Source organism: Octopus bimaculoides, chromosome 8, assembly GCF_046866305.1.
Source record: "Octopus bimaculoides isolate indiv1 chromosome 8, ASM4686630v1, whole genome shotgun sequence".
Classification (NCBI taxonomy): Eukaryota; Metazoa; Mollusca; class Cephalopoda; order Octopoda; family Octopodidae; genus Octopus; species Octopus bimaculoides.
The window spans coordinates 76,682,395-76,709,052 of record NC_142935.1 but is presented as its reverse complement, the minus strand read 5'-3'; the positions used below and the strand labels follow the sequence as shown (position 1 = coordinate 76,709,052).

At 37.9% G+C, this 26,658-nt stretch overlaps 1 protein-coding gene across 1 annotated transcript; it reads right to left on the bottom strand.

Moving 5' to 3' along the window:
• Positions 1-93: 93 nt before the first annotated feature.
• On the bottom strand, positions 94-20,854 carry LOC106871805 (17-beta-hydroxysteroid dehydrogenase type 6). The gene is made up of 5 exons (XM_014918451.2): positions 20,797-20,854; positions 15,309-15,657; positions 14,892-15,153; positions 14,353-14,516; positions 94-317 (listed from the first exon to the last, which is right to left on the bottom strand). The coding sequence occupies exons 2-5, from the start codon at positions 15,646-15,648 to the stop codon at positions 94-96; spliced, it is 990 nt and encodes a 329-aa protein (XP_014773937.2). The 5' UTR covers positions 15,649-15,657; positions 20,797-20,854.
• Positions 20,855-26,658: the final 5,804 nt, after the last annotated feature.

Sequence of the window (26,658 nt, the reverse complement as noted above, 5' to 3'; positions counted from 1 at the left end):
GTTAAAAATGAAACATCTTCCTGCAAAAATTGGTAAAAGGTAAATAATGAAAAGGAAATAAATATTTTAAAATAATATTTGCTTTATTGCAATTTAATGCTTTTTAACTCCAGCAGGTATTTCATAATTATATGTTAAAATCTTGTCTGACAGCCATACAGGGAACATTCGTAACAGTGGAATGATAATGGTGGCATCATAACCAGCGCGATACCTGTACTTTGGATATCTGGCAGAGATGGCATGTAAATGACAAGACAACACTCGCTGAAGGTTCGTGTCAGCTACAGTGTTAATGATTCGTAGATTGGAAATAACTGCAAATAATGAAAAAATAAGCTTGAACTGTTAGAACAACAGAATATGAAGAGGAATGAAGATTTAATGAGAAACACATACACACATATGCACACACTCACACACATACATACATACATACATACATACCCACAGACAGTATATAAAGAGATGGGGAAAGAAAATGTTACTGTTAAGAATCACTCTGGTTGAAAATCTGGAACAAAAAGAGTAGTCTCAACCTCAGTGCATCATGGCTAAATGCAGTAAAGAGAGAATACTGTACCAACATCAACAGTAAAACATGCAACTAACCCAAAAATTTTCACCATAACTGTAGGCAAACTGCATGATGGGAAGGCACCTGAGAAGGACTTAATATAGTTGGATATTGGTATAAGAGGCTGACATTTTACAGGAAACCACTAATAAGTATATTCAAATGTACTATGGAAGATCAGATTGACATACTAAATTGGCTTGCTATAGCATGGACAAGAACGAAACTACTGAGTTGCCTGAAAACTACAAGCCTAAATATTATGTTACTGTACACAAGCTGCCTCAACCAATTCCTCTAGGACCATTGTGAGTCCAAAAACATAGTGACTTATGAGCAGGCTGGTGGAAAGAAGGGAGTGTGGGGATGTGCTGAACAACCTCTGATAAACAAAGATGTACTGTCTGAGGTTAAAGAAAAAAACATCATAGGAACCTTACAACAGTATTTGACTCTATTCCCATTCATGGCTGCTGAAGTGTCTCCATTTGGCAAAAGTGCTTGTACCTTAATTGCTGTCATTGAGAGGCTCATAAAGAGCCAGGCCACAATCTTCACACAGAGAGTGGAACAATTGTCTCCAATGCCATAAATATTTCTAAGGGAATATTCCAGGGACATAGTCTCTCTGTACTTCTGTTTATTTTGGTATTAACCTCATTATTATTCCTGCTGCAAAAAACAAATGGCTACATGCTAGGGTCTGCTACTGCAAGAGATACTAATGTAACCCATAATTTCTATGTAGATAACCTTAAGATTTATGCTAAAAATTTTAACAATGCCAAAAAACAACTAGAATTAATAACATTTTCAGCTGACATATGAATGGAATTTGGCCAGAAGAAAAGTTCTTATTTAATTGTTGAACGGGGAAAATCAGTCACCCAGACACAGAACCTGTGCATTGATGGTCTCACTATCTCTACTATCCCACACAAAGAATACTGCAAGTACCTAGGCATTGATGAAAATATATCATACCAAGGTACTGTGAATAAAAATAGAGTGACCCAAGAATGTTACACCAGACTAAGAAAAATATGGCAGTCCGAACTCTCCTCTTGTGGAGGCGTGTGGCTTAGTGGTTAGGGGTGTCAGCATCATGATTGTGGTTTCGATTCCTAGACCGGGCAACGCGTTGTGTTCTTGAGCAAAACACTTCATTTCACGTTACTCCAGTTCACTCAGCTGGCAAAAATGAGTGACGCTGTGATGGACTGGCATCCCATCCAGCTGAGAAACACATACACCATTGAAACCGGGCCCATGAGCCTGGCTAGGCTTTAAAAGGGCACATTTATTATTTATTATAAACTCTCCTCTTACAACATGACAATATTCCACAATGCATTTTCAGTACCAGTGCTGATTCCAACATTTGGGATACTTGACTGGTCTGTAGAAGAAATCCACTCCATAGACATTAAAACCTGCAAGATTCCAACATTAACTGGAAATCTCCACAATATTAGTAATATCAACAGGTTTTGCCTAAGAAGAAAGAAAGGAGGTAGGGGATTGAGATCAGTGCAGACAGCCTTCAAATGTTGTATAGTCTCTCTCTCAAACAGCACTTACTAAACAACAGCAGCAAAAATACATTAAAAGTGAAGAAAACAATATCCTACATGTTAGAAGTGAGCTCTTCAAGAAGTACTATCTTCCTGGTAATCTCCCATACAACCCCAAATCAACCGGACTAGCATATCTCCAAGAAGACCTGGAAGCGAAACACTCAGCATACCAAAGAAAAGACCATGCATGGGTATGTTTCTCATAGACTTGAAAAAGATAGTAACATTGACATGAAGCAAAGCCTCTCTTGGACTTGTGACCACTACACCACATCACACTTTGAAGGCTATGCATTTGTAATCCAAGAACAGGAGATTGCTATTAAATACCTACTCAACAAAAGAGACAGTGAAGTCCTTGGAGTTCAAATATGCAACTGTAAATAGAGATTATGTCATATTTCTGTGGAAGACATCAAAGTTGTGATCAGCAGCTGCCCTAAAATGTCATCAAGGTACTATCTCCCTATGTGACATGTCATTGTCACATAAATGATATGCAATGCCATTCAGAAAAAGACTGTCTTGGAATAGATGTAGAGAATTCCCCTGTTATTGAATACATCAGCGTCATCATCATCATCATCACCATCATTATCATTTAACATCCGTTTTCCATGCTGACATGGGTTGGACAGTTTGACTGAAAACTGGTAAGCTGGGGAACTGCACCAGGTTCCAATCTGATTTGGCATGGTTTCTACACTTCGATGCCCTTCCTAACACCAATTACTCCAAGAGTGTAGTGGGTGCTTTTACATGCCACCTGCACAGGTGCCAGTTGCGAAACACTGACACTGGCCATGACTACGATATCGCTTGGCTTGACAGGTCTTCTCAAGCAGAGAAGCCAAAGGTCTATAGCCAAAGGTCTCAGCCACTTGTCACTGCCTCTGTGAAGCCCAAAGTTCAAAGGGTGCTTTTTACATGCCACCATCATGAGTGCCAGTTACATGACACTGACATCAGCCATGGTTGTGATTTTACTTAGCTTGACAGTTCATCTCAAGCACGGCATATTGTTTGGTCAGCTGTCATTGCTTCCATGAAGCCCGACATTTGAAAATCATGCTTCACCACTTCGTCACATGTCTTCCTGGGTCTACATCTTCCACAGATTCCCTCCACAGTTAGAGATCGGCACTTCTTCACAGAGCTGTCCTTATTCAAACACATCACATGACCATACCAATGCAGTTGTCTCTCTTGTGCATTACATCTGATGCCTCTTATGCCCAACTTTTCTCTTGAGATGCTTACACTGTTGTAATACCAGCACAAAGAATACTTGTGGAACATTCCCATCAAAACATCTGTCAAATGTAAGCATAACAGACTGGATGTTGTCATTTGGGACAGACAAGGAGAAATATATACCGTCATAGAGGTCAGCTGTCCTGGTGATGTGAATATCTCACTGAAAATTAAAGAGAAAGAAGATAATTATAGACAACTGCTTCGAAACCTTCAGCTTCTAAATCTGGATTGCAAATTTACCTTTATACCAATAATGATTGGAGCACTTGGTTTTGTATGTAAATGCCTAATTGTCAGTCTGGATAGGTTTGAATTTTCAGGAAAAAGAAATTAACCAACTGATTCGCACATTACAAATACAATCTGTAATCAGAACAGTAAAACTATGCAAGACTTTTCTCAGGTTTAAAATACGATATTGTCTTCATTATCTACATTCCAAAGATGGAGCTTTGTATGCTTGTTAGAAACCAGCTCCTTTTTCAGAAGAAGAATTTAAATGGTTAAATACAGAAGAGACATACATAGTAGATGTGAACATGTCAGTGAAAAAAGAGAACTTGTTTGGTGAACAGAATCTGCTGCAGCTACTCCATCCAGACAAAAGTTTTAGACTTTAAGCAATAATTATTGGTGCACTTTAGGTCTGTGACTGACTGCCTATGAGCCAAATAGAAATGACCACAAACAGTTGTTGTATGTTGGCTGCTGCTGCTGCTACTACTACTACTACTACTACTACTACAACTACTTTTATTTTACATTAGACTGCAGCCATGCTGGGGCATTGCCTTGAAGAACTTTAGACAAATGAATTGATCCCAATACTTATTGGTCTTTTCTGCTGAACTGCTAAGATACAGGTATGTACCCAAAAGAAACCGGAATTTTACAATATGGTTTATTTACTTAGTTTTACATGTTAACACTTTTATTGCCTACAAAGTATTCGAAGCGGTACTGGAACTCTTGCAATGTGATGCTTTTTAACGCCTCTGTTGTTTTTTTTTCTTCACCTCTTCCACATCAGCAAATTCTGTAGCACCAGCTTTCATCACCAATGAAGTCTTTCAAAAAAAAGGTCCAGATCAACTTCTAACTGTTCTTTCAGTTCACGACAAGCATTCAATCATGACTGCTTTTGATTGTCTGTGAGCAAGCAAGGTACAAATTTTGCTGCAACTCTTTTCATTCACGATTCCTTGCTCAAAATTCATTGGCATGATACGCCAGTCATATCAACAAGTTCGTCAATTGTTTGGTGATAGATCAGTTCATGAATTTTCATAATATTTTCATTTGTTCAGGAGATCAATGGTTGCCCTGAATGAGATTGGTCTTCAAGTAACAAGTGACCATTCCTAAAGTGTGAAAACCACTTGTAAACTTGTGTTTTGCTCATGGAGAAATCTTTGTAAGCTGTTTGAAGCATGACAACTGTTTCGGCTGCTATTTTCTCCAGTAGAAAACAGAATTTCATGGAGGCACACTGTCTTTCATTTCAGCTATCACAAAAACCAATGAACAGGAGAGAAGCACTGCAAAACAAAGATGCACCATGTGCCAGTATGACATCAGTCGATGGCACTGGTCAGCAGACTGATGCCTGAGGGTTGCATCAAGTGGTTTCTAGTGGTGGAAGCTTGAACTACAATGGGCTTGTTCCAGAGAGAATGTTTCTGGTTACTTTTGGTATCCCCTCATAAACAGACACAGATAAAAATATATATATATCATCATCATCATCATCATCATCATCATCATCATCATCATCATCATCATCATCATCATCATCATCATCATCATCATTTAACGTCCGCTTTCCATGCTAGCATGGGTTGGACGATTTGACTGAGGACTGGTGAAACCGGATGGCAACACCAGGCTCCAATCTAAATTTGGCAGAGTTTCTACAGCTGGATGCCCTTCCTAACGCCAACCACTCAGAGAGTGTAGTAGGTGCTTTTACGTGTCACCTGCACGAAGGCCAGTCAGGCGATACTGGCAACGGCCACGCTCGAAATGGTGTCTTTTATGTGCCACCCGCACAAGCCAGTCCAGGGGCACTGCCAACGATCTCGCTCGAAAATCCTACGAAAGCCAGTCAAGCAGTACCAGCAATGGCCACGCTCAAAATGGTGCATCTTATGTGCCACTCGCACAAGAGCCAGTCTAGCGACACTGGCAACGATCTTACTTGGCTTGCCGGGTCTTCTCACGCACAGCACATTTCCAAAGGTCTCGGTCAGTAGTCATCGCCTCGGTGAGGCCCAATGTACGAAGGTCTTGCCTCACCACCTCAGCCCAGGTCTTCCTGGGCCTACCTCTTCCACGGGTTCCGTCAACTGTTAGGGTGTGGTACTTTTTCCCGCAGCTATCCTCATCCATTCTCACCACATGTCCATACCAGCGCAATCGTCTCTCTTGCACACAACTGATGCTTCTAATGTTCAGCTTTTCTCTCAAGATACTTACACTCTGACGGGTATTCACATTGACATTACACATCCAACGGAGCATACTGGCTTCATTCCTTGCGAGCTTACGCATGTCCTCAGCAGTTACAGCCCATGTTTTGCTGCCATGTAGCATGGCTGTTCGTACACATGCGTCATACAGTCTGCCTTTTACTCTGAGTGAGAGTCCCTTTGTCGCCAGCAGAGGTAAGAGCTCTCTAAACTTTGCCCAGGCTATTCTTATTCTAGCAGCTACACTTTCAGCGCACCCACCTCCACTACTAACTTGGTCGCCCAGATAGCGGAAGCTATCGACTACCTCTAGTTTTTCACCCTGGAATGAGATAGAAGTTGTTTCCTGTTTGTTTACAGTCTTTATTGCACCTGAACATCTGCCACATACAAAAACTAACTTCCTAGTTAACCTGCCTTTGATGTTGCTGCACCTCTTATGTGTCCATAGCTTGCACCGGGTACATCTTATAGAGTTACTACCTACTCCTTTTCTACATACTGAGCAGGGCCATCTACCTGAAGGGGTTTGTGTTTTATCTACCTTCCTACTTATTAGGATTTTGGTTTTAGCTAGGTTGACTCTAAGGCCCTTCAATTCTAGACCTTGCTTCCACACCTGAAACTTCTAGTTCTGATAGTGACTCCGCAATTAGGGCAAGGTCATCAGCATAGAGGAGCTCCCAGGGGCAACCTGTCTTGAACTCCTCTGTGATTGCCTGGAGGACTATGATAAATAGGAGAGGGCTGAGGACGGAACCTTGGTGGACCCCTACCTCTACCCAGAATTCATTGCTGTACTCATTTCCAACCCTCCCCTTACTGGCAGCATCTCTGTACATGGCTCACACAGCTCTCACTAACCATTCTTCTATCCCAAGTTTCCTCATTGACCACCAGATAAGGGATCGGGGGACCCTGTCAAAGGCTTTCTCCATGTCAACGAAGGCCAGGTACAGAGGTTTATCCTTGGCTAGGTATTTCTCCTGCAGCTGTCTTACTAGAAATATGGCATCAATAGTGCTTTTACCTGGCACGAACCCAAACTGCATCTCATCTAAATTGATTCGCTCCCTAATTAGTTGGGCTATGACCCTCACCGTAACTTTCATAACCTGATCTAACAGCTTGATGCCTCTGTAATTATTTGTATCTAAAGCGTCACCTTTACCTTTGTAGCAGTTGACTATGGTGCTGCTACACCAGTCATTGGGTATGACTCCTTCATGTAACACCTGGTTCATAATACGGGTGACTAGGCTGTAGCCAACACTGCCAGATATTTTGAGCATCTCTGCAGTGATTCCTGATGGGCCGGGGGCTTTCCCTGTCTTCATACTCTTAATTGCTTTATCTACCCTGGTACTATCAACTCGGATAGCTGGTCCCTCTATTGGGTCGACATACGGCAGGCTCTCTTCCTCCCATTCATTCTCTTTATTAAGCAATCTATCGTAGTGGCATCTCCAGACCTCTTTCTTTGCAGCCTCATTTAGTGCTTACACCAGCGGCAGCGGAAGGTGCGGTCTGTGATATGGAAAGATGGATCATCTGGAAAAGCAGCTTAGACCCCACCACATGTCTAAATTCAAAGACTGAACTTTTCAGATCATGTCCACATGTGGCCAAATATTTGCTACGTTTTTGGTCCCCCTGAGTTTTACTGATAGGACTTGCTTTCTATTTTGTGTCTATGTATAAGCTTTTTATCTCTCTATACTTTTTACTTCGATTTCTTATATATTTTTTTAATATTTTTACTGATAGGACTTGCTGATAGGGCTGTACTGATAGGATTTGCTTTCTATATTGTGTCTATGTATAAGCTTTTTATCCTTCTATACTTTTTACTTGGATTTTTTAATATTTTTTTATATATTTTTTATATTATATTTTTTACATAGTTATAGAGTTAATGTTTTGTATTTTGTCCACACATATTTTTCTGTTTTCTCCCCTCCACCCTGTTTTTTTCCTGTGCATCTATAGACACGTACATGGAACCTTAGGTGCACACTTGTGAGTGTGTGCATGTGTGTGGGTATGTGCGTATATAGATATGTGCATGCATGTGAAAATATGTGCAGTTTAGACGCGTTTTAACCTTATAGCTTTCCCACACTGTTTCTTGCTTTTAGCCCTATAAAATAAAAAATTTTTTTTTTTGCATGCATGTGTATGGGTGCGGGGTTGTTGTGTGCGTGTGAGTGTGGATCTGTATGCATGTATATGTACGCATATGTACATATATGTATAGTCTTTGGTGAGTATGTGGGTGAGAATGTGTGTGTTTACATACATGTATAGTTTTTGGCGAGTATGCGGGTGAGCATGTGTGCGTTTAAAGCGAGGGTGTTTTTAGTATATAAGTATAGGCGGATGGATGGATTGGTGTGCTTATGCGAACCTATAGACTTCTCTACTCCCTTACTTTTACTCCCTCCCCTTACTTAGCAGTCCATAGCTCTTTTGTCTTAATGACGGTCACCACACTGTAATTTCCCTTTGTTTAACGGTCATTTTTCACTGGAATTTTCAATGGCCAGATAACTGAGGAGATGTTGGCGTGGGCTCCCACCCCGGCATCTGAAACTCGGAGTTTTATCATGGCTACCGAATAAGTGTCACATATTTTTACAGATAAATTCCTCTATTTACATAATATCGAGGTCTCTTTCTTTCTTTTGTTGTCCTTCCTATCAATATATATATATATGCATCTATATATATATATCATCATCATTATCATCATCATCATCATTTCATATCCGTTGTCCATGCTGGCATGGGTTGCATGGTTTGACCAGGGCTGGCAAGCTGAAAGGCTGTACCAAACTCTAGTCTGATTTGGCATGGTTTCTACAGTTGGACCCCATTCCTAACACCAACCATTCCAAGAGTGTAGTGGATGCTTTTACATGTCACCTGCACAGGTGCCAATTGCAAAACACTGACATTGGCCATGACTGCAATCTCACTTGGCTTGACAGGTCTTCTCAAGCACTGTATATTTATTTCTTTATTGACCACAGGGAGCTGAACATAGAGGGAATAAACAAGGACAGACAAAGGGTTTAAGTAAATTACATTGACTTCAGTGCATAACTGTTGTGTGTATATGAATAATTATGAAACATTTCTATCAGGAACTTGCTAGAAATAAAATTAAAATCAATGTAGCACCAACATCAAGAGAGTAGAAGAATTGTGGGAAGAAGTATGAGCTTCTGAAGAAGTATGAGCTTGTGAATAAGTGCATGAATAGGCAAGGACAATTCTTAATGTGTAGGAAACTAGTAAGCCACTACACCATTGTGGGATAACTGTGGGCAGTATGCAACTATGTCTTCATTTGTATCTAGTGATCTTTTGGAGCAAATTTATAAGCTGTTTAGACAGTGGGATTGGCCTGCGTAATTTTTCTCACTTACCAAAGCTTCAAGCGTAGGCACCGCTTGATTTTAATTTTTAACATCTCTATTAACATTTGGCAGTGTGGTAGGAAGTTCCCTTCCTAACAACATGGTTCCAGGTTCAGTTGCACTGCGTGGTACCTTGGGTAGGTGTCTTCTACTATAGCCTCAGGCTGACCAAAGCCTTGTGAGTAGATTTGGTAGACAGAAACTGAAATATGCCAGCCATATATATGTCTGTATGCGCATGCACGTGCGTGTGTGTGTGTGCATGCATGTGGGTTTACATCTGTTTGTCCCCCACTACTCTTTGACAACTGGTGTTGGTGTGTTTACATCCCCCATAACTTAGCAGTTCAGCAAAAAAGACTGATAGAATAAGTATTTAAAAAACAGTACTGGAGTCAACTCATTCAACTAAAATTTTTCAAGGCGGTGCTCTAGCTTGGCTGCAATCTAATAACTGAAACAAATAAAAGAAGAAAGATAAAAGATTTCTGTTATGTGTTGTATGGCTCACTATTGCCAAAAAGACAAAAGCCCTCACTGAAAAATTTCATGGCAGAATAGAAATATGCCAACATGGGCAGTGAACTCTCTCTGAACACCTGCTGCAAGAGATGCCAATCATTGCCACATTTGTGCAAAAGATTATAGATTTCTAGCAGGACTGAAAAGCCACATCCATCCTGCTCATGTTTACAAGAACAACCAAACAATGGCAGAGCTCAAAATCAAGTTGCATGCATGCATGCATGCATACATACATACATACATACACACATATACACACATATACACACACACATACATACATACATACATACATGCATGCATGCATGTAACATTTCCATCAATGACTTAACTGTTTCCCTGTATCTGATGAGGAATGTTACAGGTATCTAGGCTAGGAGTAGATGAAAATATATCTTACAATGACACCTGTAACAAAACATGTGTCACTAAAGAATATTACAGACGAATAAAGAAAATTTGGACCTTAGAACTCTCTGCATTCAATAAAATAGTGGCCCACAATGTGTTTGCAGTGCCAATATTCATACCATTAGGGCTGCTTCATTGGACACTTGATGAGATCTGAGCCATTGAGGTGAAAACCCAGAAGAGACTCAGAAGTACACATAATTTCGACATCAACAGTGACATAGACCACCTCTACCCAAAACAAAAACAAGGCAGCAGAGGCTTAACATCAATCCAAACTGCCTTCGGCAACATCTTTTAATTATTAAGTGTCAAAGTTTGATAACATCATACGATTTGGAAGGCAGCTCCTTGAGCAGCATTCCTTGTCTGATAACTTTAAATACATGTCCAAAGAAGTCACATGACTCTACTGCAACATATCATCAGATGAAAGGATGAGCATATATGAGCAGAAGACCATGCATGGATATGTTAGTAGAAAGCTCCAAGATGATAGTAACATTCATCATCATAGCAGTCTATCATGGACCAACAACCAGATTACTATCTCACACTTTGAAGGGTATGTGCTTGCAATCCTGGAACAGGAAATATTAACCAAATATGTGATGCACAAAAGGGACAGAGATGCAGGAAAAACAGTAAAATGTGACAACCGATGCAGACTTTGTGGAGTTAACACTGAAGATATCACCTACATCATAAGCATTTGTCCTAAAGTGTCATGGTATAATCTACTGATGAGACATGATGTTGTAGCTAGGAAAACCTCAATAAAATGTAAACACAATAGACCTGATATAATGATCTGAGATAAAGAAGAGTAATTGTGTACAGTTGTGGAAATCATCTGCCCAGCGGATGTTGACATAAAGCTGAAGATCAGTGAAAAAAAGAATACCTACACTGAACTATTAAAAGATCTACAGTCACTCTATCCAGATTACAAATTTAGGTTTATACCTGTAATTATTGGGGCACTTGAATATGTAACACATTGCCTAAATACCAGTCATGAGAAATTAGGCTTCTCAAAACCAGAAAAGAGAAAGCTGATTTGAAGACTGCAGATCCAAGCCATCACTGGAACTGTACAAATCAATAAAACTTTTCAGAAGTTTATCATTTAAGTATATATGAACATGTCTAGATATGAAAGTATATGTATGAGAAGACACAAATCTGCATGTATACATACATACAAAAATACCCTGTTGATGTTGTTGAAATTCCAGTGAAGGAGCCTTGGATCTAGGTTAGAAACCAGTTCTTTCTCTATTAGCAAGAAATTTTGAAATAGAACTGAAGAATAACATATGCATGTACACACACACACACACACACACACACACACACACACACACATATATAAATATATACATATACACATAAGGGTACAGGACGTCACCAACAGTAAACAACATGAAGTACAGAAACCAATGAGTTCAATACACAAACAATGAGAGAAACAAATGGAAAACAGTACAAGTAACACAAAGAACAAATCTTCATCAGTTGCTGGCTGTCTATCTACTCCTCATTTTGAGCATTGAACAACAATATGAGTCTTTGAAGACAGCTGCACCCATAAATACCAAAATAAAATTTTGGATTTATGGAGGGTCAAAGTTGGGAACAAAAACAGGACAGTGGAGACATACAAGGAAACCAAACAAAAACAAACATGGAGGGTTGTTAGACCAGAATGAGGGTAAAATAGCGAACGCTGGAGAATATGTGGGTACAGAATAAGAAACGAGAACATAAAAAACAAAAACATAGAAAACAAACATTTTTCGAACAACAAAAAAAAACCAAACAAACAGAAAAACGAGACATGCAACAAAAAGAACATTCCCTTCATCAGTTGTCCCCTATTTTATCTACTCTGCGTTTCAAAGGTGAGGACAAGACATGACTTCATTAAAACAGTTCTTCCCGCAAAGCAAATTAAATAAACTTTGGTATTTTTTGCAGAGGGTGAAAGTGGTAGCAAAAATAGGACAGTGGGAACAAAAAAGTAAAAACAAACAGTGAGGGCTGTTAAGCCAAGACGATGTGAAGTGGTGAACGTGGGAAAAACGCGCTTTGAGAAGAGATGGATAAAAGCATGTCTTGTCTTTAGGAAGGAAGTGGAAGAAAGAGAGAATGGCCGTTAGTCACGTGTGATCAACGAGAGAGTTAAGGAGGAAGAGTGAGAGAGAGAGAGAGGGAACGGTGAAGGGGAGAGGAGAAGAATAGGGAAAGGGTGGGAGAGAAAAACAGAAAGGAAGAAGAACGAGAGGGAGATAAATAGACAGAAAAGAGATAGAATAAGAGTGTGCATCGTAATCATTAAGATGAAACTTACTTGGAAATGGATGTGTGGCATTCAATCATATAATAATATAAATAATATATAAATATATGCATATATACATACATATATGTACATACCTACATATATATGTATATATACTTGCATATATGGGTACAGGAAATAAAAAAAAACCTGGACAGAATGACACACTCTGTCCACGTTTTTTTGATGTCCTGTACCCATTTATGCATGTATATATACATATATATGTAGGTATGTATATATGCATATATTTATATATTATTTATATTATTATATGATCGAATGCCACGCATCCTTTTCCAAGTATATATATACATACATACATACATACATACATACATACATATATATACACACACACGCACACACTTATGCATATATGGGTACAAGATGTCACCAACAGTAAACAACATGAAATACGAAAACAAATGAGTTCAATATGCAAACAAGAGAAACAAATGAAAAACAGGATAAGTAAAACAAAGAATGAGCCTTCATCAGTTGTTGACTGTCTATCTACTCCTCATTTCAAGCATTGAACAACAATATGAGTCTTCAAAGACAGTTGTTCCCACAAATACCAAAACAAAATTTTGGATTTATGGAGGGTCAAAGTTGGGAAAAAAAACAAAAAGTTGGGAACAAGGAAACCGAATGAAAACAAACGAGAATAAAATAGTGAACGTTGTAGAAATATTTTCTTTGAAAAGAGAAAAGATAGAAGAGAGAGATAGAATACATCCAGTCCTTAGGACAATCCTGAAGGAAAAGAAAGATGATCACATGAGGAAAAGAAAGATGGACGATGGTCACATATGAGCAACAAGAAAGAGAAAAAGGGAAAGAGAGGGATAGTTGTTTATGTTTTTCTCAAGGATAAGCAGTATAAATGAGGTGAATCAACTTCAATACGAAATCAAAATAGTATCATGATAGCAGTTTCTCACCTTGAAAATGCCATCAAAAATTAGGTCATGTGACGAATTTTACTTTTATAGAAATGTGTTTTGAGTTAATACCTAAGAAAATTCCAGTGATTTACTCTTTTACTCTTTTACTTGTTTCAGTCATTTGACTGTGGCCATGTTGGAGCACTGCCTTTAGTCGAGCAAATCGACTCCAGGACTTATTCTTTGTAAGCCTAGTACTTATTCTACCGGTCTCTTTTGCCGAACCACTAAATTACAGGGAGGTAAACACACCAGCATCAGTTGTCAAGCGATGTTGGGGGGACAAACACAGACACACAAACATATACACATACACATATATATACAAATATACGACGGACTTTTTTCAGTTTCTGTCTACCAAATCCATTCACAAGGCTTTGGTTGGCCCGAGGCTATAGTAGAAGACACTTGCCCAAGGTACCACGCAGTGGGACTGAACCCAGAACCGGAACCATGTAAGCAAGCTACTTACCACACAGCCACTCCTACGCCTATGTAAGATTTATGTATGTTATGTTTGATTTCTTCAAATGATGACCTGACCAAAACTAATTTAGAATTACCAGTTGTTGAAGACTAACTCATTGTTGGTTAAGATATTTATATACTAAAAAAATGCTTTAAATAATTCCAGTGAAGTTTTTGATCTCACCACAAACTGTTGATACAGGTGATAAGAATGTTTAAAATATTAAAACAATTAAGTTGATCATTTTTTTTATCGTTTGATAACTAAATCAAGTCTTCCTGGACAAAGTTCTAGATTTTGTCAAAGACTTTTGCATTGAGTGTATGAAGACTGTTTTAAGGATACTCACAGGATTCAAAGAACTTGTTACCATAGAATTGTTGAACATCAATGGAAGCAGCAGCAAAATCTTGTCTTGATCTATTTTCAATTATTTCATATGACGTTAGATTTGTCATGAAACAACCTGGTTCGATTATATGGACAGTTACATTTTGTAGTTTTAAACTACATCTGCAAAGACAAAAGTCATATAAATAATATAAATGCCAAATGAGCTTGTATTTTTTCTTTTCTTCTAAATGAGTGGAATCAACTTCAATATGAAATCTTGATAGTGTCATGGTACCAGTTTCTCACCTTGAAAATGCTATTGAAAATGAGGTCATGTGACTGATACTTTTGTTATTTTAAAAATTCACAAATTATTGATTGCATTAGTGAAAACTATATTCTGTAAACAGAGTGATTCAATTAGATTAATAAAGTAATTTGAATACTTAGAATTGTGAGAATTTGTTTCTCGAGATAACAGGATATATTGTACAAAAATAAATTAATTGATTATTTAATTAAAATCACAAAGAAGTTATGGGAAATTATATTTACCTAAGGCCATTTGAATATGCCTCTACAGCATGTTTTGATATGCAATATGGTATAAATACAGGAGGGGTAATTTTCCCTAAGACACTGGACACATTAACAATTCTTCCTTTTGACATGCGCAGTAATGGCAAGAAAGCTGTGGTGACATCAATCATTCCATAGACATTTACATCCATAACTTCAGTATAATGTTTTCGTGAGTAGCAATCAGGGAACAAAAGGGTAGACATGACACCAGCATTGTTAACTAAGGCCCACAAACCTGAAGTAAAAATAACTATTGATAACAGGTAATACAAGTGCAAGCATGCATGCACACATACATATCTTTATGCATTAGCATTTTCAGCTCTCACAAATCCTAAAGACAAACTGAAAGTAATAGTAAAATTGTGAAATTTGTCATTGTTGTGTTACCTGTATCTTTTGGAAGCCGAGATCTGACAAATTTTTCAATCCTTTCAATGTCTTCTTTTTTGGTAACATCCATCAAAAATGCTTCTAATCTTTTTGTACAGATGGCATGAAGGTCAGATATTGCTTCTTTAGTTAGACAAGTAGCAAATACATTAAAACCAAGTACATCTAGTTGTTTGGCCAGAAGGTACCCAAAGCCTGTATCACAACCAGTGACTAACACATATTTCTGATTGAATTCTTTAACTGTAAGTGTCCGAAGATACCACTGAAGGAGAAGATAAATACTTATCACAGCCAGTGCAGCAGGAATTAAATCATTTATTGTTGAAAACATCATGTTATTTTGCTGAAAATTAAACAAGAAAAAGAAATATACAAATCAATATGATGAAATATAATGTTGGGGTTACACGAAGGTATATAAGTAGTAAAAACAAAGAAACAAAAAAAAAAATCAAACAATAAAATTCATCCACCTTTCAACAAATTTGCTGAAAAACAACTCTTCCCTCTCCATCCTCACTTTCCTTTTTAAGTGAAATTTGTAAACGTTTCAAAGAAGAAGGTGTCTGTTTTCAGCCCTTTCAATCTCATCCACCACACATCCTCTCTCACTAAGGCCACCAGACAAATAAACACTACCTGCCCTTCCCAGTCAAAAGAAGGTGGCAGAATGATCTTTACAGTGAACTCAGCTACTAGCTTGATCCATCCTGCATGCAACTTCAGATGTTTGACATAAAGCCACCTGTCGGGAATGCTCGGACACTGGAAGAATGCATGCACAAGAGTTTCGCTATTCTGCTCACATTTGAGCAAGCCCAGCTGTCAACACTTCCATTCCTGTAGAGTTTATCTTGAAATGGCAATACCATACCCTGCCTCATCCAATAACATTGCCAGGCCAGAGATTTCTAGAAGTTATTCATGTCCAGTTGATTCTTGTCAATGCCCAGATACACCCCGAGGACTTTGTCATTCTTGCTCATCACTGAACCTTTAGAGAATGCCAAAGGGGAACTTCCATCGACTGCATTGCCTGACTGGCAGAGGTATGTGAGTGCCTGATGGTATTCTAGGTACCAGGTGCCCTGCCTAGGTGCCAGGCACCCTGTACTTAATCCAGGACTGCAGCTTGGTCAAAGAGATGGGTTGCAGAAAAGTGAGTCTCACAAACAGTGACCACACCTGCTAATTGTCAGAGAAACACTGGAGTTGTCACAGTCTCAGTGCATGTCTGTGCATCACCAGCACGGATATGTCCAGTCCTCCTCTCAGTGAATGTTGACAGCAAATGGAGCACTAGACCAATGGAACACATCCCTTCTAAAGAAAGCAAAAGAGTAGGTGCTCAAATCATGTCACATGTAAAGCAAGGCATGATGGTCAGGCAGTAATAAATGACAGAGGTGATATATGCATTCACCACTCGGCCTGAACTTTCAGGAACAGCTTTCACTTGGCTCATTTCTGAGTGAGAATAACCACCCTTCTCATCACTTCCTCCCAGTTCTTCATCTAGAGATCTGGATGAAACTAGATCCCGACCAATTTAACTGGTTCATACATCCAACGTCTTACAGCACTGTTGGACAGCATGGACCTGCCTCTCCAGGAGCAAAGCTGCAGACCCACTGACTTTTCTTGGCCAATTTCTGCTCCTGTCACCACCACATATTCTTTTAGAGCAGTGTTGATCAGGTTTGTGTGTATGCCGACACATTTCTCCCATACATTAGTTCGCGTGGATGTCCTTCAAAGGCTCCAGTTTCCAGTCGCTCTAGAGTCAGTACACATATAGAAGAGATAAAAGGGGAAAGCCTTGATGGACTGAGTACATGATGCTGAATGGTTCCAAATGGTGATCATTCACCCGAATTACTGAGTTGATGATGTGGCAATCCAACCGCAGAAACCGGCAACCATGAGAACAGCTGCCAAGCATTGGTGGTTGACTATGTTGAAAGCTTTTGATTGATCCAAATTGATCAGGGCCTCACCTTTGTCAGGTTCTTTACCCACTCCCTCTATGATGTGTTGTATGAGGTGGAAGTTGTGGATATATCTACTTGGGATGAGGCATGTTTGCATATCACCAAACAGAGTATCTATGACAAGTGCCAGCTTCTTTGCAAATACCCTGGCCATAATTTTAAAATCTGCATTTAGCATGAGCCTAAAATTCTATATGAGATCTTCTTTGTTTGGGTCCTTCCTCAGCAGTGATCCTCGACACATGGAACTAGGAATATTCCCATTCTGCTGCCAGTTGCGGTAGATATCTGCCAAAAGGACCCCAAACAAATTGGGAAAAAATAAAAATAAAGCTCATAAGGCAGAGAATCCAAACCAGGTGATCTGTTCATCGTGCAGCTATTCATCGTTTCCCATATTTTCATGACTGCTATAGGCTTTTCACAACATACTACATCTTTTGCTGAGAGTCGCGGCAAGCTGTTGAGGTAGGTACTGAAATCCATCCTGCGTTCTGGCCCACCATTTATCCTGAACAGTCAAATGAAATGCGTGTGAAATACCTTACATACCTGGTTGAGCCAGAGTAGCAAGTGCCTGTTATGGTCCACCAAAGACCGAATTGTGGCTTTGCTGCCATGTTTTGCCTTTGCTATTCAGGTCATTGAGTAGCTTTTATCCCTTCTTACTTTAGAAGGTGATCAAGTGAGTGATGATTTCCATGCTTTTTGGTTGATCTGGATGAGTAGTTCAATCCCATTGCCTGACCAATTCTCTTTTCCCTGTCTGTGTTGTTGCAGTGTGCTCTTTTTATTTTCTATGCTGCATATTACAGCCGCCACAAGCTAGATGTCCACGTCTGGTGGTATTTCAGCCACCCTTCCTTTTACAACACTCCAAATGGCTATGCTGGAATTAGCAACAGTTCATCACTCTTTAATATTGTGGTCGAATTTCCCTTTGCTGCTTCTTCAACTGTGCCAAAGTGTCTATGTTTTTATGCCTCGTATTGGTTTAAGGCACTTTTCAATCTAGACCAGTATCACTCATTCAAGTCGCCTTGCTTTAAGTGCAATGCATTTAGAAGTCTTTCTTTTGGTCTCTTCTCGCATTTTTCAGTATATGTAAGCTTATTATTCTGCCATACTTTGTAAGATACTATTTTGCATCTCTTAGTTATTGATCAATCATACTACTGATTCTAGTTTTTACATGCATTTGTAAAACCATTTCCACTTTACAAGCTTCACTGTTCACTGTTTTTATTGTATTAATGTTTTAGGTGGTAATGATGGAGTTGTGTTTGCCTCATTGTTCTGTTTGTCTTGCTTGTCACTGCTATTGCTGTTATTATTGTTGTTGATCTTGCTACTTTTTGTGGTGGTGTGAGGTGTAGTAGAGGTGCTGCTTTAACATTATTTTCCACTTAAATGTTTGTTGTTGTCATTGCTATTGCTATAAATTCATTTTCTGTTAATTGTAGCAGGTTGTGGCAGAAAACTTAGTTTCATAATGGCTCTTCCAAGAGTCATCTCTTCCCTTAATTTGGTGAGCCTCATTGATTTTTTTTAAATTGTAATTTTACAATCAAACATACCAAAATTAGCCCTGGCAGGGCAAATATTTCACAAAACCAACAAGCCTTAGCGAATGCTAGATGACTTATTAATGAAACGGTGCAACTAAAATACAAATAACGCTTGTTAAAACAACAAAATTTAACAATACCTCAGGAATTTCAAACAGATAACTTTCTCTTCTAAGCATAACAACAATGACAATGACAACAACAACAACAATAATCCTTTCTACTAAGGCACAAGGCCTGAAATTCATCAACCCCAGTGTTTCACTGGTACTTAATTTATTCACTCCAAAAGGATGAAAGGCAAAGGCGACCTCGACAGAATCTGAACTTGGAACGTAAAGATGGACGAAATACCGCTAAGCATTTTGCCCTGTCTACTAACAATTCTAATAATAATGTTAATAAATGATTCCTGTCTTACCATACATGCAAGAAGTGAAAAATATTGTTTTAACTGGTACGTCACATGTATTGAGAAGAGCATTGTCATTGAATTTTCTTTCCTCCCCCACCACCTTATTTTCTTTACTTTTTTCCATTTTTCTTCTTTCCCATTTCCTTCCTTCCTTTCTTTCTTTCCCTTTTTTTCCCTACCACATGACTTTTTAAATGAACAATCTGATGTGTTTATTTTAATGGCCTACCAATGTATAGTGAGTTTCTTTGCCCTTGGAGTCAGGAAGACATTTGGCAAAATTGAAAGGGGATAATAATAATAAGAAGAAGAAGAAGAAGAAGAAGAAGAAGAAATGCCCGGATGCAGTACCAGGCAGTGTCTCTCTTGGCTTCTGATCTTAACTGATTGGAAGTGTTATCATGTACTTTGTTTTTTCTTGGTATAAAAGATGGACTACAGCAGATATTCTGTTCAATACCACAGAATTGCTTGTCAGTTGTTTGACCTTAACCAGTTGAGCATGTCCCTTGGTGGCTGACGATATGTGCATCTCTGATCATGAGCAGAAGTAGTGGGGGAACATCATAGCCATGTGTCGAAAGGAATTCTTTGGGGTTTGGATAATTCACCTCTGAAAACACAGGTCTTTCGTTCAACATCCTTAAACAACCCTTATTCAGGGACCTTTTGAGCGGGAAAGGCTACTCGACCTGACGAAAATTCTAACTGGGCCCCACCTGCAAGGTCATGCGCTGTTTATCTTGATATGAGATCATCATGTGGCGCACATATGGTTATAATGCATGTGTCTGATGTACCCTTATCAGACGGGTAGTCATGATGGTTATAATAGGCTTCGTATATTTTACCCCAGTGTCACTTTGATGGTATGCATTGCTCACTCACTCACTCAATAATAATAATAATAATAATAATAATAATAATAATAATAATAATAAATAATAATAATAATCGGACACGGAACAAGCTCAGGAACAAGCCATTTCCAACGGAAATGAAGAAAAAGAGCTTTGGTGGAAAAGAAGAATAAAGCAACCAATGACCGAACTACGAAAACATATCAACATCGTGAAAAAAGGTGAAATCAGGAAGAAAGAGAAATATCAGTAACTAGAATGTAGATGTAGGATAAAGAAAAAGGGGTTAAGTGTAGTACTTGAAGAGCTGAAACAAAGATTGCAGGTTAAATCGACAAAGACCAAGAGATATGACCAAAGAATCGAACATGTGCACACTTAATGCAATTCTCAGCCCGAATTAGCGAGACAAAGTGTGAAAAGCTGGACAGTTAAATTACAGGCTCAGTACATAGAATTAACCCCATTACTGACATTTCTTCGTGAGCCCCAAAAGAACGAAAGATAAAATTGACCTCGGGCTGGATTTGAGCTCAGAGCGCAAGCAAAGAAACGAAAACTACGAAACATTCTATCCTACGTTATAATGATTCCTCACCTTAGAATATAAAGTCATATATGTTAGATTCACAAAATATTTAACCTTACCTGTCTCTGTATCTTTCTGTCGGAAGAGAATCAATGACAAAACACTGCTGCTGCTACTACTTTTGCTATTATATCCTCTAATCATATTTCAGTTTGAGGTCATTCCTAATCAGATATTGTAAACATGTGTCATTTTTCCTGCAATTAAACCACAGTAATCAGTAAGAAAAAGAAGGTAGATCTGAGAAAATGTTTTTAGCATTGGTGGTCATAGCTAATATGAGTAATTGATAAATTATATTGGCAGTGTCTTCAGCTATATTGATGGTCGTAGCTAGTTAACTCATTAGCAAAAATATATTGACAGTCCACTAGCTATTGCCATTCATTCTAAACTGCTGTATATGAACCATTTCCATATTCAATTCTCGTTGTTCTGAATTTTACTCAGTAATAACGTCGTGGATTTGACGTATTTCTTTTGTTTTTCCTTTTTAACTAAAAAAAATCATTTCCTGATCATCATTGACATAAGATAGTTTTTTTGTTTTTTTTCTCACAAAGCAAAAATCAATATTTTTGAAACAAAGTATTTCTAAATATAATTGCGACTTACATTTTTTCAGAAGTTGATTATAGTAGGATTGGAACTCGGAACCAAGTGAAACAAATATAATTAGTGACATCTGTTCAGTCTAGTGGCTCCCAAACCGTGCGTCGCAAGATGTAACTAGGTGTGCCTCGAAAAAGTAAGATTATATTTCAAAATATGAAAAATACAAACCGATATTCACTAGAAAGTTCATATATAAATGTCTAAGTGTCAAAAAAGACTGCTAGAACAGCAATCTAAACAAAGAAACTATTTTGAAAACAGGATGCGTGCTTCTGAAAAGGCTCAAATCGCGTCTGTTGAGACAGACGAAATGATTGCATTATAAACGAAATCGCATACTTTAGTCGAGTCGATTATCTTACCCGCTTGTAGAAAGATGGTTAAAATCATGTTGGGTGACGAAGCCGATCAAGAAATAAGTAAGATTCCGTTCTCAAATAATGCAATCTATTGGAGAATTATGGATTTATCTGCTGATATAGAGAAAAATGTACAGAACAAATTTCAGAATTCAGAATTTGCTCTACAAGTTGACGAATCAACTGACATTAACAACAAAGTACAATTACTTACATTTATTCGCTTTATTGATGGTAACCAAACCATAAATCAGTTCTTTTATTGTGAAGAAATGCCACTCATTACAAGAGGTCAAGATATTTTTGACATTTTATCTGCCTAGCTAGAAAAATAGAATTTATCCTGGAGTTTATGAGTTGGAATATGTACCGATGAGGCACCATCTATGATAGGCTCTATTAAATGTTTTGTATCTCTCGTACAACAGCAAAATCCTAATGTTATACGTACTCATTGCTTCCTACATAGGGAAGTACTAGTTTCAAAAAACAATACCAGTTGAATTAAAGCAAATATTAAGCCAAGTTGTTGAAATGGTTAATTATACTAAAAGTAGGCCGTTGAAGTGTCGCTTATTTGAACAAATTTGTGTTGATATGGATTCTCAAAAACAAGCGCTTACTTTTCCACACAAAAGTCAGATGGCTCTGAAATGGTAAGGTGCTACGTCGCATACATGAACTCCTGAAGGAATTACATGCATTTTTTGAAGAAGAAAAATATGACCGCTTCTTGGAATATCTACAATGTGAATTTTGGGTTTCCAAGCTGGAATATTTAACAAAGATATTTGCACAAATTAATAGCATCAAAACAAGTTTGCAAGGTAGAAATGAAAGCATTCTCACTTCGACAGATAAGCTGGTTTCATTTAAAAAGAAAGTTGTAATTTGGAAAAATAGAGCTGAAGGTGGTAACTTTGAAATGTTTTCCTTAATACTTAAAAGCTGCATAAAAGAAATGACACCTATTGTATTTGAACATTTGACAAATCTGGAAAAAAATAAACTTTTATTTTCTGCCATTGAACACAGAAGAGTATGATTGGGTTCGAAATCCCTTCATAAAAATTCCATCTAATATTGGTCTGAAAATATATGGAGAAGAGGAATTGGCATCTATATCTAGTGATCGCAGACTTAAACTTTGCCCTACGTATGTAGAAAACGTAGGAGCTACGCAGAAATATTACACGCTTGTCTTCAGAATCCCTCATGATATTGGAAATACTTCCGTGCCATCTGAATACATCTTAAGTTCTCAACCTTTCGCCCCCTTAGGTAGTACGGTTCACCTGGGTGGGGCAGCGAAAACTGGTTTAGTGTTCGATCACAGAAGGGTTCCGTCTGCGGCCTCTTATCAACCACAGCGACCTTGGATCGGTTTCAGCTGCCATACCTATGTCCTTGATGGTTCACTTCATTTGTTTGGTGTTAGACCAATCTTCTGTAGGAAACAGAACACCGACCCTGCTACAAATCTGCTGCACCGACATTAATCGAAAATGAGACTGCGAGCCATCCCTTCACAGTGTCCTGTCGACCAAGTCTTGATATTCATACTGAGTAATTTGTGGAATTACAAAATCACAAATCTGGTTTAACAAACCACGATCCTCGAGCTAAACATAAAATTCCTCCCTTAAAATAATTATATATAGTAGAAGACACTTGCTTTGGGCTAGTGTCTTCTACTATAGCCTCAGGCCAACCAAAGTCATGTGAGTGGATGTGTGTGTGTGTGTGTGTGTGTGTGTGTGTGTGTGTGTGTGTGTGTGTCCACATCGCTGTACACCCGATGTTAGTGTGTTTACGTCCCCGTAACTTAGTGGTTCGGCATAAAAGATCGATAGAATAAGCACCAGGCTTACAAAGAATAAGTCCAGGGGTTGATTTCTTCAACTAAAAAGTGGTGTTCCAGCATCCCCACAATCAAATGACTGAAACAAGTAAAAGAGTAATATATATATATATATATATATATATATATATATATATATATATAAAGGTAAGCAGTGTTACCAGTTATAGTAACCGACTAGGGGATAAAATATCCATATTTATCATCGATATCAGTTACCCGTGTTATCTCTGGGCATTAGTATGCAGGCACACTATGTTCGTAGAGTACAGGTAACAACAGAATAAACAAAAGTTTATCAGGAATCAAATTTAAATAAACAGAAAATGGAGAAAATTTTAGATCAGCAAACAAATCAATTAGACCACATCTGTAGCTTACTATTTAATACAAAACATGACATAACACAACATTTATGTGACATAACAATTCTTAAGGCCGTTTCCGCTTCCGATGCCAGTCAGTGCCTACGAAAGAATTGCGAAAATAACAGTCTTCATCTTCATACGATATTCGAACTAGAACATGGAGCTTCATCAGAGTGAATGCAAAAGCGTCCAAAGAAATAAACAAGAGGAAGAGGGAATAGGAAAGAAAACATGACCTAGAGAAGAAGCCTGGAGGCTTAATACATTAAAATCATACAATCTTCCATCATGGGGCTTCGAAGTCAGTTGGCAAAAGAATGATTTAGCAATGGTCTTGGGAAAAAATTTTCGGGTTATTTCTATATAAAGGGGGAATCAAGATGTTTTAAAAGTTGTGAAAAGAAGTTAGTAAAGAAATAATGCAAGGAAATTATTGACATGCTTAGAAAGAGAGCAGTGTCTATATTATCTATCGTAAAAATCTCTAGTTGATATTTATCCAAAGCAATACCGTAGGGTTCTTATGATAGTGCACTTACTGGAATATTATAGAGAGCACTACTTGTTGTCCGCAATGCGATAGACCGAAGTCTCTCCATCTCTATAATTGGTCAATCATATTTGAACCAAGGGCAAAAGTTAAAACCATTTCAATGAATATGTAAATAAAAAAGAAAAAGAAGTAAATAAAGGATGCGAGGGAGAAGACTATGATATAAGTGGTATGAGGCCGCTTATGACTTTCTGCAACTTCTTAACATAACAAATATAAGAATAAATAAATAGATAGTCCTAGAAGCACTCTTAAAATAATTAACTTAGAGGCCAAAAAAATCATGTTGGAGTATATGTAGATGGTCGGACGGAACCATTTACACCGATTAAACCTTGTATAACCATTAAGGATCATAAAGATAATTATTTATGTAATACACAGGTCAGATTAATATGCCCTAATAAGTCAGATTTAGGTAAACTCAGTAAAGCAATCTTGGATAAGTATATACCTACCCTTAAAAAGATTAAACTCGAGTTATGAACAAATACCCAAAGCGCAATAGGATGGTTCTCTAACACAAAACATAAATTTTGGCAAATTGACATTCAAAATTATTACTCTTCCATAAACCCCACTATTCTAAATAGTGCGCTCATTTTGCTAAGAACTTTACTAAGATCAGTAGAAAAAATCAACGTAATTCTCACGGCCCGTAAGTCCATTATCGAATTTGATAAGAAGCTGTGGGCTAGAAAGGACACCCCTGATTTCTTTGATATAACCATGGGACCTCCTGATTCAGCGGAGGTAACTGACCTTGTGGAAATTTACCTTTTAGACAACATCGATAAAGAATTCCTTGAATTTGAGGGAGACTTCTATAGAGATGACATACTTTTTCTTATTAGAAACATCTCTAATAGACGTCTTGAACTACTTAAGAAACATCTGTGTAAATATTTTAAAAGATTCAGCCTCTCTATTACTTTAGAAGATGAAAACTACTGTATCAACTTCTTAGACGTTAATGAAACCTAACTCTAACTTAAAGTATATAAACTATCACAGTAACCATCCACAATCAGTAAAATGAGCTCCAATAAAAGGCATTAGCAAAAGGATTTCCTACCTCTCCTCTAACGAGGACATATTTAATAGTCATAAGGATAAGTATGATAAGGCACTTATAGATTCAGGCTATAGAGGTAGAATCAAATATATCCCACTCGAGCATGCAATGAATAGAAGTAGTAACGACTATATTGACTGCAACAATATAGTACATGGCCATACACCTAAGCGATGTATAAAGTACAAGAAACTACAACTAATGACGCTAATATGATTAGATTAGCAATAATATGAGTAACTACAAAAATAACAGAAACGCAACGGGTGGAACAACAAGGGTAAATGGACGAAGGATAAATAATGCTAATAAACACACTAACCATGAAGACTACAGTAAAAAAAAAACGTAGTAGCAACACTATATACTACTGGTGCAAACCTAGTCATAGCACCACTAATGGCAGTATAAATGAGCAGAGCATTGATAATGGAAGTAATGGTATTATACGTATACACCATATAAAACACCCTAACATGTAAACATGTGTCGCCCGATGAGACCACTGGTAAATCGGGAGACCATGATCTGGTGTATACTTCCTTTTGCGATGCAAATAAGGACCGATTTAACTAAGCAAATATTTAACGGTATAAATAATCATTTTGATAAGAATAATAGGTATTCAAAACTTACAAATAGTAGAATAACTAGGAAAGGTTATAGTCTTACGCATAACTTAGTGAGCATTATATCCTCCCTGAATAATAAAAAATTAAATACTTTCTACTTAAATAGAAGCAACAATAGCAACGACGGCGGTAATAGTAGGAATAAAAACAATAAACACTACTCCAATCTTAGTAAAGGATACACTCAGAACCAATAATGATCCTATCAATTTAAATAGACTCAGCTCTACCCTACTAGAAAGCAATTTCTCCCTACAGCACAATCTATGTAACTGTAGGAATAGGGAGAATTGTGTCCTTGGAAATATCTATAGAATTAAGGACGTAATTTACCAATGCACAGTCACAACACAGTTTAGTAAAATGAGTTACATAGGAGCTACCCAAAATGAGATGAAACGTAGACTAGCCACACATCAACATTCTTTTAGAAATAGAAGCAGAATTAACTTAACTGG

Excerpts from the sequence above, each read along its gene's own strand:
- LOC106871805 (XM_014918451.2), bottom strand. The coding sequence starts at position 15,648 with ATGATGTTTTCAACAATAAATGATTTAATTCCTGCTGCACTGGCTGTG. Across the intron at positions 15,154-15,308 it reads TCGGCTTCCAAAAGATACAG|GTTTGTGGGCCTTAGTTAAC; the intron begins GTAACACAACAA and ends TTTTTACTTCAG. Across the intron at positions 318-14,352 it reads TAACAAGTTCTTTGAATCCT|TTATTTCCAATCTACGAATC; the intron begins GTGAGTATCCTT and ends CATTATTTGCAG.